Below are 16,172 nucleotides of genomic sequence, written 5' to 3'. Positions count from 1 at the left end.
CAGATTCTTTCGTAGATTTTACCTTTTTCTGTCAGCTGGATTTGCAGAACTAAACTATTTGATAATGTTTGAAAGGTGGATCTTCCTGAAACCCTTGATAACATAAATTCACATTTTGCCCTACACTTGTAATGCCAGCAATATGACAAAGTCCTGTAGATAACTGAGTATGGTCCAGACAATCTAGTGATTGACATCATGAGCATCGATCTGCGTAGTAAGGGCACAATGACATGAACCCATGGAGTAAACACTCAAACTGGTATTTGTCTACAGGACCAGCAGTGTATCAGTTTCTGAATATATTATCTCCAAAGAGGAGTGTTCACTCCAACGAAGCAGTTTGTTTAAAACATCACAGTAAATACAATATTTTCAGCAGTGAGTTGCCACGGTTACAAGGTTTGACGACAACTACAACAGGTTACATGTAAGTTTCTGGGGCAACTCTATCATATCAGCTTCTGGTTATTCAATATACAAAGCTGGCTATAAATACTTATATCTTTATCTATGCGTATGCCATGTGAATAGTTCAAAGCTGAAAGAATATTAAGCTGATTATTATGCATGAAACCCAACAGTAAATATTTACATGAAATCCAGCAGCATCAGAGTTCATATTCCAAGAGGAAACCACATGACTCTGGGGGACTACAATTATACACTTTGTACGCAGTCAATATCTGTTTTAATGGACCCAGAAAACAAGCTGTGAAAGCTGTCTGATGCCTATACTAGGTGGGATTTATTTTAGCCATTAAACAGAAAGAAAAACACTGCTAGTTAAAATTACTGTAAGCATTGTACAATGTAGATGCTACAAATATGAATCCCCTGCAAAGATTAGACCCAAACACATTAGAGGGATGTCACGTCACCATTCACAATGAGAGTGAGTTCTGTTAGTTTAAATTTCTTTTTTTTTTAAAAACTAATTCAGGTTACATAATTTCTTCAGTATGTCCAGGTTTGAAACACCATAGTTTTCTTACCTAGTTTATGTCATATTTGGCGAATAACATGAACAATTAAGAAAGGGAGACAACTGTCTTGTTAGTTGCCGGGAAACACAATCTGCACTACCGTTCTTCCTGTTGGACATGTTTCCCAGAGACATGATTGGCAACTGTAAACAAGCAGAGAACATCGGTGAATAGCTAATCTATCATCAAGAAAAATTTTGTTTCATTACGTTAACAACCAATGGAGCAAATCTTTAAAAATTGCCAAAAAATGGCAAATACTGGTCGCTAGCCAGTAGTCTACTATATATGTATAAGAACACACGACTATAAATTATCATCACAAACTAACAGAAATCCAATGCTTTTTCAGCCTAAGTATGTTTCCGCTCAGCATACAATTCCAGATTTGCATCAGCTCATAATTATTAAGATGACTGTGAAAATACCTATGCTCCAGTTAACTAACCTACAAAAAATTTCATTGGAGTCATTCAAAATCTTATTGAAGTCTGCTGATTTGTGATGCTAAAAATCTAACATTCAAAGCCACAAACATAATAAATTAAGAAAGAAATATCCAAACAGGTCCGGACAAAAACTAATACTGGCAGCAATCTGATTATCATAAGGTGCTAGGTATGGAAGTTGTGCCTACCTTAGGGACTGTTCATTTATGGCAGGGAGGTGATGATGACTTTTATGGAGAAGCATGTAGAATGTGAATGACACCCCATCACCACCACCCTTCCCCCTATCCCTGTAAACTTCATGTACAAAGCAAGTGACTGCCCCTAGATGTCATGTATTAAATCAATGACCGCCTCACATAGTGTCAATTGATGACACAATAGCCCCCACCCTCCCAAAAACAAATTGGGTGATGGCTCTGACCCCCACCCCTTCAGAATCAGCATCACCCACCCCCAACCCCCACTTTGACATAAATTATGAACAGTCCCTATACATTTATGTAGGACATCTTTGCTGCAATACTACATATATATCAAACAAAGTAACAATGACATTGCTTGCGTATACATATTACAAATATTTTCCCAGAACATCATCAGACAAACGAGTGCATACTTAACTGTATAGTAACTAATATAGAAATCATTTGAGTCTAATCTGGGTTTGAAATAAACAAGTCTTGTATAAATGTATACATTATTGTAAACGTTTATGAGGCAGGTGTCCAATGCCACAGTGATCTGAGCCCAAACATCACTTCGCAGAATGTGTCTAGTAATGTAATTTCTTGTTTCTAAACCTTTCTTAGAGGTAGGAAATAGTTTTTTATTTGAAAGATTTTTGTAAAATACCATTTCTTAAAAAAGGAGAAAAAAACTTACATGATCACAATAACCATGTTGTAAAAAGCACTTCATTACTTCGTTCATAATTTCTAACAGGAAGGCTGATCTATGAAACAACAACAATACGTAAAACTAAAATGATAGTATACTACTAAGAATGTTGATTGTTGGACGATAGTTGTGAATTGTGCAATGATGGTTGTAGGATGTGGTTGTGGATTGTGGGATGTGGATTGTAAGAAATTGGTTGTTTGATGGTGATTGTGGAATGTGGGCTGTTGGATGAGAGTTGTGACATAAGAGTAGAACTTTAAGGATGTGGGTTGTAGGATTTGGGTTGTGAGATGTTGATTGTGGCTTTTGGATTTCGGATTGATGGATTGCAGTACTAAGATTTCTACATGTGGGCTGAAACTGTAAATGAGTAACAGTTACAGATTCAGATTTCACTGGAAATTTTCTCAAAGGCACAGCCAACACAAACATGCTGTAAATATTATCGTCACACTTCCTCTAAGTTTCAGATGACACCTGGATCTTTGCTCTCTGAAGGGAACAAGAAGTTGAGAGAAAGCGAGAAGGGCGAGGAAGGAGATTTGTGGACTGTACATGGTGGAGACAGCTCGATATCTCTGTCGGAAAGCAGTCCCTATGACAGGAGATTGAGTGAGTATGTTTTTATGCCACTTTTACCAATATTCCAGTAATATCATGATGGGTGACACCAGAAATGGGTTTCATACATTACAACCATGTGGGGAATTGAACCCGGGTCACTGGCGTGATAAGCTTTGCTTTAACCTCCAGGCTACCTCACTATGACTGATGAAGAGTGCCAAACAATGACAGCATCTTTATGGTGAAATTGCCTACAAAATGAATACTTTCCCATGGAAGAAACAATGACAGCATCTTTATGGTGAAATTGCCTACAAAATGAATACTTTCCCATGGAAGAAACAATGACAGCATCTTTATGGTGAAATTGCCTACAAAATGAATACTTTCCCATGGAAGAAACAATGAACATCACCATAAACAAATGTTTTTTTCTAACTGACTGTCAACTTGTGGCAGCAAATCATTGCTAAATGCTGCTAAATAACTTACAATATATCATCAAAATACTTGAAACAAAATATAACCCCTACAGCAACATCTGATTCATTATTTCAAAAAGCATACTGGATACATATTTTAAAAGCAAATCTGTAATGACAACACTGAACATATCACAAAAGCTTATAATTATGATTAAGGTAAAATCACATAATCTATTCAAGAAACAGTTGACAAAATTATGTACACAAATGATACAGATTTACACAGTAGTTTGCTGGTCAGACTTTAGGAAAGACATTTCTCCTCAACACAAAACTTGTCGAAGATTACCTGGCAATGACATTAGTCTATGAGAGCTTTTTATGCCATCCAAGCACTAAGAACTATGTAACTATGTGAGTTTTAATGGTTATTGATAATAGACAAAAAATATTGTTGACTAAATCTTGACTGATCATTAATATACTCTTTAAAAAAGTAGGGGAAACTGAACTTTTAGCTTGGATAGGAAATGTACACCTTAACTTTTCAAAAACACATCTTATGAATGCACCACCATTTTTCTTTATCACCACCCCTAAACATAACGCATGGGAATCAACATGTGCAGTGCAGGAGCCCTATACATGTGCATGGACTGTCTTGAGTTTGACAGTTTTAAAGAAGGTCAATAAATCACTGTAGACTATTAATTTTGACAAGTCTTTCTAATTGATGGTTTCTAGCAGGGTTTTTCGGTTTGAAAATGAAAATCAGCTATGGTCATAGGAAGTGCCAGTGGTGGTGCACTCTCAAAACATTCATATCAACACTGAATAAATCTGATATATCGCCTAACAGTTTCAACTGTAAGTTAAAAATGAAGTTCCCCTACTTTCCGTAAGAGTAGACATACTTGAGAAATAATTGAGCAAAAATGCTTGAAATAGTTTCACATGTTGGCAATTTAGATGTACCCCACGTATTACTAACAAAAACACCGCTCGTTCAAAAACAATAAAAACAAGCATAGCCATATGCATTTGCACTATTTGTTTGTTGCGTAAAAAGATTTTGAACAAATAAACATTTTCACTTGTAACCGGGATTCAATCTTTACAAAAATCAACAGATTTTGGCACAATAGTCTGTGTTCCGAACAGATGTTGACACTAACTCATTTTAATCAACTGCCCTTAGGATATCAAAGATAGAAACGGCTACTGCTCTCTTAGTCTGAGTCTAGTAACAATCTAAACAGTCCAGAAGCTCATAGATTATACACTATAAATTTGGTCTGTATGATCTACAGACTAGTTGAATATGACCAATGCATCTACCCTGATGTGATATGTAAGAATAATTTCAATTAGTGGTAAGACAATCGTAAGTATCGTAATGTATCAGAGTTCATGAATGGGCGTTTCTAAGAAACAGGACATTGGGTGCTATAAGTTTCAGATGTCTCTCTGACCCATTGAAAATTCACAGGGTCCACAGAATAACATTAAACCCGCATTTCAGATTTAGCATGTCTTATAACTGGCATTGAAACTATTAACAAACATAAGATTTATATACAGCAAACAAGAGTGACATGTCACATGTAACAACTTCAGTCAAAGTGAAATAATCTGTCAGACAATGGGACCAGCAGGTAGTAGAATTCTACCTGTCTACCTGTCAGAATTGTCACAGGGTCAGATGCCATTCGTGAACACTGATGTAATTAAAAAGATGACATTTCTTTAACAATAACATCATCTTTAAACTTTAAAACTTAAATTCTGACATCGGACATGTAAAATCAATAACCAAACTCCTAACATGAACACTCAAACTGCAATAATTCAGTTACATTATTCCTATGGACATACATCTGATCTTCTTTCCTTAGACATGGAATGATTAATCCGTTTGTATCCTATACTAACATTAACAATCACTAACAAACAATATTCCATTATCACTGATTATTAAACATATAAAACAAATAATATTCACATTAATATTTAAAATTTCACACTGATTATTCCTGTCACACATTAAGTATCACGGTCTGTATAATGGTGAAATCGGAATAATGATTGACCAAAATTTGAAGACAACACCTTGATAAGTAAAGCACATCAGGATGTTTCACACTGTGGTACACAAACTTCTCCTGTCAAAATCCTTTTGAGTTTAGCCTGCTCAGAGGCTCCAAAGCCGATGATCTCCAGATAGGTGGAAACTGAGCCATACCTGGTAAAAAATTGAAAGAAATTGTGTTAAAGTCATAGAACAATTAACAATAGTTAAAGGGACCATTTCTTATTGGTTTTATTATATGTTTGTTTTTGTTTAAAACCTCCTCAGCAATATTCCACTGAAACCAGTGATCAATATCATGTGCAACAATCTATCACATCAGAGTATAACATGTCACAGGGCTCCAGATTAGGACCCAATCAGCAAATGTACGGAGATAAAATATGCACAATACGATAGGGAGTAATTTTGAAAGCATACGAGAGATCCACCACATCAATGGTGTAGGGACTTAAAATCATTTACAGATGTATACATATCAGTCTGATTTCAACTCATGTCCATCTCTGAACTGCTTGATTGCAACACACTGGGGTCCCTTTGTCATGCTTTGAGAACCTTGGTTGCTAAGGAAACCACATACAACAGCTAATACTCAGTTAAATGTGATTAATCAAAATTGAGCACGTGTGGAAACAAGACTGTGCCTCAACAACCTGTAAACAGTTCGTCGCCTGAAAACCAGAGTGTTCCATGTCACTAAAACCTAGTTTGGAGATAATGGACTCCAAACATTGAAATGCGACGTTTTTACCAATTGTTAACAATTGGTGAGTCACATTAAGATGTAAGGATAAAGACAGTGTTCTTAATCATTCAAAACCTTAATTCTGCCAAATTGAATAGGCATAATTGATTAATTGTCATTTTGTGTGTGGAGATAGAACATTCACTTTACATGAAAGTGGAGTTTCGTTAAAACCAAAGTGTTCCAAGAGCATATTCTAGGGGGAAATGTGCATTAATGTTGATGTAATTGAACCATTACTATGTTTTTCAGGTGTTTGCAATGAATTTCAAATTACATATATTACACAGACTATGAAAAATTATTAACATTCCTTGCAGAGACTAAATAGGGGTCTCTATATTCCATGAAACCTGTTCCGCTCCTCAAGCATTTTTGAAGTAGACTAGTAGAGGTCGTTCTGTTTAAAAGCCACTATTTTCAAAGACAAAACAACAGCATCATTACAGAACATTATTTATTTGACAAAGTATCAACATCAAAACAGAAACTGTTGAGGTTTAACCATGAACACCTCATTAACATTAACAGTAAATGTTTTACTTTCCCTGAGCACCTTTAAGTTGTACAAAGATTAGCACTGGTGGATGACATCATAATAGAAGTGCATTTCATTAACTGGACGGTGTAGGTTTAATATATTCTTTATGAGAACTCATTGCAGAATGAACAACTAAGCATGACAAGTGAGACAAGTTATTTGAAGGATTTTGTAATTGTAACAAAAATATAACATTTTAAAGGGCGCATGGAAGATATACGTGAATGAATCTGTCTATAGCATTGATATCCTTAACGTATTTCAATAAAGCCTCGAACAAGAAACAGTACATCTTCAACAGCTAAGAGAAAGACATTTCGAGATATCAACTGCATTGACTCCATGCTTACTTCTCCATCTTGTTTATGAATAGTGGATGCTCTTGTGGTATAGTGTTTTACTATGCTCATCTGAAATGATTGATAACAACACTATTATCGATGCAGCAACGATCAATTAGAATTTCCATGTAACAATCTTGATAACAACTACCAAGAAAAAAGAGAATGCTGGAATGAAATATTTCTAACTAACTAACAGAACAATGAATAGTGTTCTAAACGCCAACCATTCATTACTGATCTAGAAAACATGATCCATGAATTTCGCATTGCTTGGATGTCTGTCAGTTTCTCATATATACTAACGAGGTCTCATTTTGGGGAGAAGTCCAGTCATGAATTTCTTGTCAACAGGATTCATGAACTTCAGCATTGCACGGATGTCCTTGGCCTTCTGATCTGTCATGCTGAAAGTACTCATGGAGGTTTTGACTTGGGGCCATTGGTCACTAGGACTCCGCGTTGGTGATGACAGTCTTCTCTTATTTTCTCTGGGACCAATGCAGACCATTGTCATTTTCTCATCGAATGATGTCTTGAACTGAATTGTAAATGGCTCCTCGTTGGTGCTCAAAATAGCTTTCACTTTTGTAAAGGGCACTTGAGTGAAATTCAAACATCTGGAAGCTTCAATGTACTTTTTGAAGTGATTCTGTCTCAGCTGAATGATATCGAGGGGATTCCGTTCAGTTGCCAACTTCATGCATCTTACGATTCCAAGAGGACTATAGACATCTGACCGTTTCAACTGTCGTTCAATAATACTGTGTATTGCATCCACCTCCTGAATGCTAGAATGTCCAGGCTCACAGAATTTCTGTTCAATGCTTTTGATATTGTGGTTTGCCATAAAATCTTTCAGTGCAAATGTAATTCCAGCATTTCTGTTTTGCGCAACACAGGAATCTGACCAAAGGGTGATGTGTTCTGGGTGGTGCTTTTCCACTATCTTGGTCAATATGGATATTAAGGCACTGGTAATTTCATTCGCACCTCTTCCTGCTTGTGTTTCATTCCAGATTGCGCAATATCCCTGGGAATCCAGCGAGCAATGAGCAGTTAAGTTATACACGCTAAGTTTTCGACGGTAAAAGAAACTTGAAATGTTTGCCTGTGGACAACTTAAGACATTTTCCAGATCAAAGCATACAACAAGTTTTTCACGGTCTTCACGGTCTCTGTCACGTTCCTGCTTTGTTGCCACCTTAGACTGGAAGTGGGCCAGGTATTCCGCCCTCAGTTCTTCATCAACATCGTCATGTTTAGACTTCATGTTATATTCTTCACAACGGTCACAGCGGTCTTTCTTTGGTACATGGAATGTAAGGTTGAACTCTTGGTTGAAGATGTTTCTATAGGTGTGGATCAACACTGCAGTCCTCGATTCCAGTTGGCACTTTTCACGATAAAGACGATACATAGTGGAAAGTGATAAGTTTTGAGCGAGATATTCCTTACGTGAAGATGCTCTACAGTAATGTGATTCCACTCGGGGGAATGAATTGATGTGGTCACGGACCCCTTGTTTCTGTTCTGGAGGTATTCTGTCTCTTGTTGATTTACCCCTGCAATCACCACCCGTTGGAACATTTGTGTTTGGGTCAACTTTGTTCTCAAAGAAATAGGAAACTCTCCTCTGTGAGATACTTAATGTTGTCAGATAAAACTCCTTGCAAACACGATATTTGTCGTTCCCATTAAACAAATGATACGCGTAAGCAAATGTCCTGCTATTTTGACCATCTACTCGACTTCTCTTCTTTTGTTCTCTGTTTATTGTTTTGGAATAAAAATGGCTCTTTTCACTATCAGACAGGTTCCAGAAAGATTGAAAAGTTTTTTGTCTTTGTTCTGGCGAGAGCTTCTGAGCACATTTAAATTTGCATTTACCCTGACAATCTTTTGTTGTCTTCACGTTTTTAGCCGTTACTTTCCTCCCGCTCTCAGACACATACTCCTTTCCTGACTGCCTCATCCGCTTTCTGATTGATTTTTTCCTGTTATTTTTATTTCGCTTTCGTTTTCTGCTCCGTCCTTCATCCGATGCTGGTATGGACGATTCCACTGGGTTCTCTTCAGAAATCTCGTTGTTGTTATGATCTGAAGTGGCAGTTTGCTGCGCTGTAACATTCTTTTCGACCATCACATTATTTGCTTCCTCTTCCGATTCCAGTTCCGATGTAACAATTTCATAATCTGGGTCGAGATCCTTGCAGTCTTCCACACCTTCAGACAGAATATCAACTGAGTGCAAAAGGGTTATTTCAGATTCGTCAGTGACAATTAGATCACTCTGCAAGTCGATGACGGGTGAAACTTCCAGTAAATCACATTCTGTCTCATCCTCATTGTCAGAATTATTAATTAGAGTTAATACTTTGTCTAATTCAAATATGGCAGACATGATGCGTATATCATTCAGGCCTTATTTTAATTCTGCAGTCAACAAATTCATCAGTGACAAAGTCTTGGAATTCCTGAAGTGAAACACTTTCATCTAAAGTTAGATCAAAGAACATCAAGGACTCATGGGCCTCGCACATCAAGTCCAAACATTCATTCAATGTAAACGTCACACCAATGGCTTCCAAGTTAAAACATCTCTTTGTTCCCCTGAAGATGTCTACAAGTGTAGAGGGTTGTATGCAGGTGTGGCTGACATTTAAATGTTCAAGCTTCCAACATGACCTGATCACCTGAAAATCTGCGTCAATTAGATTTTTGCACTTTTCGAGGCAAAGGAGTTCCAGGTTAGACAGACTCACAAGAAATGACAGACTTGATATCTGCAAATCTGTCAAATCAAGCCATAAGAGCCTCTCATCCCTGACTAGTCCTATGGTAAATGTGTAATCTACCGCAGCAGGGCATCCATGAACAGTCACATCGGCAAAATCAAGACTCTCAAAATAACATGATGTGCTCAAGACTTTGTTAACTTGCCCAAGACTTAGATGTGTGTCACAAGGAAATGAAATGTCCTTCCATAAGGTTCTATTTCCCCTTAAAAGTTGCCTGAAATGCTTGCAGGTTTTGCTAACATTACATGCCAGATCCGTAATTGGTACAAGTGACAGGATGAGGAGGAGGATTTCATCTGGAAGAAACAGTAGAGGAGCTGCTTGATTCTGAAAAGAAAGTGATTAAAATTCTAAAAAAAAATTATCAAAGATAGTCAAATTGAACTTGACACCTAATTGTTCCATATGCCTTAAAAACAACTGGAATATGCATAATACATTCAGAACTGCCTGAGATCCAAAGTGTTCTATCTCCAATATTCATTTTAAGAAGATTTTGTCAACAACGGAACTTTTAATAGCACAATAGATTGAGGTATGTGTTGTCTTCATGCATTAAATAATCACTTGGTTTTAATTTTAAGTTTGCCATATGTCATTTTTTGGGCAAAAATCAATAAAAATGTACTTACCATGTCCACATGACTTGCTCTGTATTGTCAATGCCAAATTGTTCTATCTCCAAGTCATGTGATTCAAAACTCAACAGTGATTGGACCATCACTTAGAATACTATGGTCCGTACAAAACACCTGATTTTGTGGATATGAAACAATTTTAAAATCTAAAAATGACACTTCCAGTGCATATATCCATGTGAAACTTTATCAAAAGATAGAATGACACTACAGATTTGGTACAATAGTCATAACTCATTTTTTTCAAAAAGTGGACTTGGAACACTCTGGTTTTCAGGCGACGAGTTATGTAATCATACTGCTGTACATACTACTACCAGTATCACTCATTTATCTTATCAAAGTCCCACTCCATCAAATTCCATTAAATAATCTAAAAATAATGTACTCTTAAGTTTCTCCAGTACTCCTATATTAAAATAATATGGAGTATGTACTCCTGATGTTGAAAAATTACCTGTAACCCTTACGCCATAAACAAAGAATAACCATCCAACTCATATTGTGTCTGACATTCCCTGAATAAACTCTTTTCCCCTCCTTCCAGCCCACCCAGATTTGTCTCCCTGAGACTCCTCTTCAAATTAAATGTGGGTGATGGATACTGTGTCTGTGCATCATGTTGACCTGCCCACAAAGGTATTCATGAAGCCCACTTCTGGTGTTCCCCACTGTAATACTGCTAAAAGTAACATAAAGCTAAACACTGATTTAAATGGAATTTTTTGTTACATCCAGACAACATACCCACATTGACTTTGTCCAGCAGATTCACTAAGTTGCATTGTACGGCCAGCATAAGTTTCTGGGGAAGTAGCATTACCCGGAAGTCCCATGATTCAGAAATGGTCAGTCATGTATATGACAATGCTCTTACTTTTGTTCAATATAGTTGAGCAGCTGCAGCATCGTCTCTGCCCTGGCAGTCAGGAAATCTTCACTCATGTGGTATCTCTCCACTATCTCCTTGTTCATCCGCTCTCGCATAGGGATCACACCAGTCTGCACAAAAACTACTCATTCAAATGGCATCTCAAGACTTTAAATTGAATAATCTCTTTAAGAACAGGTTTTTCAACACAGCTCCAAAAACACCTGAGAACAATACTTACCACAACAGAAACAACTGGGATAACAATGACCAACCAATCAAAAGGCCAACAACTTGCCCTCAGCCAATCAGAACGCTGTTTTGAAAGCTATGCTGCACTTGTTTCAAACTTGAAAATGCCACATGTGAATAGAGTTTCTTTATTCAGAAGTTGAAATTTACACCAAAACAATATTTTGGAATATCTACTAAATGGCAATAATGTTTAGTTTCCCACAAACAAAACCAAGCTAAATTTACAACTAAATTTAATTTTACTTCCATGTCCATTGGTCACATGACACAATCACTTTAAATTTTTAATGTGTCAGCTGAGCCCTGTGCTTCTCTGCTGTCAGCCAACAATCTTCAGTGTCAACTCTGCACATCATTTTTGTATAAATATTTCCATATTATAATGTAAACAAACACAAAAAATAACAACAGACTGCATGCTGTAAGCAAAGACCATATTCTCTGCTGCCAGTATTAAGGTTGTTACGATACACTCACATATTCGGTGAATCAAACCCTAGCCCTTCATGAATTCAGTTTGTTATTTGTGGTCACCAGAATCAAATATGAATGATTATTCACAATGTTTTAATGGAGCATGTTTTATGTGTGAAAAATAGGAAATGCTGGTTCTGGTGTCATTAGTTTAATTCACTGGTTCAGGGTTCAGGGCCCATGGCATCAAGGTGTCACACACACATGTGCTCTCACTCGAGAGCACATGTTGTCCAGGTCACATGGCATGAAGGTGTCACACACATATACGCTCTCACTCAAGACCACATGTTGTCCACAGGCAAGTTCAGAACCGCGAGTACCCGCGCGATTGTCTCCCGCAAGCGCTTGGTTACTATAAACCATTCGTGACAGACTTGTGTTATTCCGAGAAAGGCCAAATAGCTTTTCGACTTCTTGTTGGAGGTTACGGAAAGGGGTGAGTGGTGACGAATGACATTAAACATGTATAAGCCAAAATGTTATGGATGTCAACTTCTTCTTTATGCTTTACACAAAGTTTCTTGGCTATTCCTTGCTCATTTGTCAGGTGGATGCTAACTAATGATGGGGTTTTGGATGGGTTTGTTTTCCATTAAACATGGGCGCTAACTTTTTTCTCTTGGCAAGGCAGCTGTGAGGATGGTCCGCGGGCACTCGTCGGGGCACAGGCATTCAGGATCGAGGGCTCACGGGCATTCGCAGGCGCTCGCGATTCTGAACATGCCTCGGCTCACATAGCATCAGGCATAAAAGTTGGATTCAAGGGTGGAAAGTAAAACTCCTTACAGTTACTGTGTGGATTATGAAAGGGTATCATGGAGCGGAATCGGATTAGGAAAAAAACCACTTCTCTTTAACAATGTGAGCCCTTATGGAAAAATAGAATATATACCACTAGCCTTGAAGTAGTGCAAGTCATGTTAGTTTGCAATGGCTGCACATGTTCCTGTGGACTATAACTGTTAGTCTATTACATACCAAATTTGAGTGTCATCACTGTCATGTCAGTTCATTGGTTATTTCTAGAGGTGCGATGATACAGAAACTTCATGATACGATATGTATCGCGATATATTGGAATCATACAATACGATTCACATCACTATATGCTATCCTTAGTTGTTTTCTTTAAAACCACATATTTTGATATCACGTAACAGTGTAAATTTTGAAATAACTAAATTTCTGATGAAAATTAACAATTTGATACATATCATGATGCGAAAAAAAGTATCAATATATTTATTGTAAAGTAAACATGATTATCAATACTACAATATTTCATCACAGCTCTAGTTATTACTACAGCAAATTAACAGTCAACATGAGGGTTCCGTTTTGTGCATCAGTCACTTAGCTACAAAATTGTATTCATGAATTATTATTCATATTCATTACCAAATATTTATGATACATATCATATTCACCTAATTTTGTAGTTGTTGCAGCCCTAGTAAGCATGGTAAGTGAGAGTTGGTGATAACTGGTCCTCTGATGGCGATAATTACCTATTATTATTTTAGTGTTCAGTAAGCTTCAGAGACAGAATCTCAACAACAAACAGTACTGACCTCAGATTTGGCATATTCTTCAGCAATTTCCTGTTTGGATTTGCCATTACAGGACATGACAAGTGCGGAGACAATTCCAGTTCGATCCTTCCCATGAGCACAGTTGAGGAGGATGGGGAAATTGTTTTCATCACACATTATTTTCATAGCTGAAAAAATATATTCTTCAGCAGTGTTATCATGGTTACATGGGATCATGTCCTTCACACCTCAATATTTTACTAAATATCTTGAAGAAACTGTGCATTTGGTTTCAAACATTATCGTATGGTTGACAGCTAAACAACACGTTCTTAAAATGAACTTGAAGAAAACTTAATTTGTTTTTGTGTTAACATGGTAAAATTTTTAAATCTGATAACAGAAATAATACAGTACTCAGAGCTCCAGTTGCGCATTTGTGTATACTGTAATACTCTGTAGAAAAGTTGAAATACACAAGAAAAATAAATGCCAGTGCATTAAAAAACCCTAAATGTTTATGTTTACCCTATGTCAAAATAACAATGCGTATTTCCCCAATACATCAAAACCATGTTGAGTTTTGTATCAATTCAAGCCAATCGAAACAAACCAGTTTTTCCATCTCCAAATTTTCATGATTAAAGGAATCCTGAATAATTGAAAGTGGATTAAAGATGTGCAACACAGATAGAATCCCAATCATGGTTTGTTAACCCTTCACTGATTGGCCCATCTATACATAGCAACCAATCAAATAGATGTAAATAAATGATAATGTCGTGAAAGCATGGTTGAAATCTTAAACACACTGAAACTAAAATATCTAGTTTTTTTTCTACAAACAGAAAACTATTTCAAAAGAGGACTGCTGGATGAATTAGTAGGCAAGTGCTGTGATTCAATTGACTGTGAAATGAACTTGTAACTTAGGGTGTTCACAGCACCAAACCAGACCAAGGCATATATTATTTCTTACAGCAAGAGTTGATAAAGCTGTAGTTGCTATTACTAGTATTAGCTATAATTTATCATTATTAGTTAATCATCTTTAACCTGAAAGATTCTGTATTATCTCTATTGTCAAAAGAAAACAAGTTACAATTCTTAAACTTGTTATTTGAAATAAATATCCGCATTTGAAATATATGGGTTTCAAAAAGTATAGATACCCACTTTTGGAAACACCCACTTAGTTTCACAAGTATGGGTATCACACCCACATGGCCAAACACTTGTCTGGAGCTCTGTGTACTTGTACGTTGTTGATTAGCATTTGGTGAATACGTTTCTATTACCTACGGTTCAATTAATACAAGCTATTACCTGCACAAATGCTTCTCTGGCTTAGGTCTACAATATCCTTGTACTGGCCTACAATTCCTGTGCAGTTTAGTACATTGATCACAAAAAATCTTACGAAGTGCTTGTAGCCTGTACCAAACACAAAGTCATAAAGTAGGAACAGTATAGAGTACAGTTTCTTGTACCAAGGCGCCCTGTTCAAGATTGTCCATACATAACTGCCCGCGAAGAAATCAAGCAGAAAGTGTGGTTGTTTGAACTTTGAACTTTTGATGTCTTTCATTGTCAGTTGTACACTGTTGTTTTTATTGCATGTTCTCTTTTCAAGAGGCACAAAGTTTACACATTCTTGCGGTTTATAGTTTCTCCCACTCCCGCTTGGAGGTTTAATTTGGAATAAATCGAAGTCAGCATCCAAAGGTTTCGATCCTGATGCATTGGCATACTCTTTCCTTCCTCGAAAATCAATGATGCATTTAATCCCTAGATTACGAAACTTCTGTAAGTCGTTCGGTTCCAAGAGGTCCGGCCTCGATGACCGGTATATAAGTCCAGTCGGTCGTGCACAGTTGGCATACGTTGTGCTACACAGTACCCTTAAATTGGGTAATGATGGTAGATGGGGAACTGTCAAAGGTCTCACTTCGCTGGAGGCATCCATGTTGCTGCCGCGGAGTTAAACAGAAGGCTCGTTTTATTGGTCTATATTAAAGCCCACATTGAATACTATACCCTAAACAACTAATTGTAAAAATCATCTCTCATTAACCTCTGACAAGTTCTTTCATGCGATGCAATACAACGGTCCTAAAAACTAGGGGCAAACAACAGTTTACGCATTTTACATGAAGTATCGAGATCACGTGAAGAAAATATGCACATCAAGGATAACGTTGTACTGTTATAATATCGAGGACGTATTGCATATACCGGTATGTTAAAACAATAAAATAACGTTTAGGTGGCGTGCGTGCGTGCATGTGTTTTGCAACTGAAAAGGAGGCCTCTCTGTGATTTGGACTTTGCCAAACAGAAGCGAAAATAATGTGGTTCAGGAACTGTGAGACAGAATATGCATTGAGCTGGTAACGACCCACACATAATTCTTTTTCTATTTCTTTGCATGCAAATGCAATAGCTTATATACACATCCCTCTCTGAAGTAATCATTGATATCACAAATATATTAAGGTTTTCTCTGTGCCAAACCAATGGTTGATGTCATGAATGATGTCAAAGCTGTAAGG

The 16,172-nt window shown here is 37.0% G+C and overlaps 2 protein-coding genes across 2 annotated transcripts; both read right to left on the bottom strand.

Moving 5' to 3' along the window:
- Positions 1–4,364: 4,364 nt before the first annotated feature.
- Positions 4,365–15,586, bottom strand: LOC137294089 (uncharacterized). Its single transcript, XM_067825036.1, has 4 exons — positions 14,947–15,586; positions 13,660–13,808; positions 11,363–11,487; positions 4,365–5,569 (listed from the first exon to the last, which is right to left on the bottom strand). The coding sequence occupies exons 1-4, from the start codon at positions 15,584–15,586 to the stop codon at positions 5,455–5,457; spliced, it is 1,029 nt and encodes a 342-aa protein (XP_067681137.1). The 3' UTR covers positions 4,365–5,454.
- Positions 7,318–9,854, bottom strand: LOC137294080 (uncharacterized). The gene has a single exon (XM_067825023.1). It carries the CDS (start codon positions 9,448–9,450, stop codon positions 7,348–7,350), a length of 2,103 nt encoding a protein of 700 aa, XP_067681124.1. The 5' UTR covers positions 9,451–9,854; the 3' UTR covers positions 7,318–7,347.
- Positions 15,587–16,172: the final 586 nt, after the last annotated feature.

Source organism: Haliotis asinina, chromosome 1 (assembly GCF_037392515.1).
Source record: "Haliotis asinina isolate JCU_RB_2024 chromosome 1, JCU_Hal_asi_v2, whole genome shotgun sequence".
Classification (NCBI taxonomy): domain Eukaryota; kingdom Metazoa; phylum Mollusca; class Gastropoda; order Lepetellida; family Haliotidae; genus Haliotis; species Haliotis asinina.
Note: the sequence above shows the minus strand (reverse complement) of the source record. Positions and strands in the feature narration are given on the sequence as shown.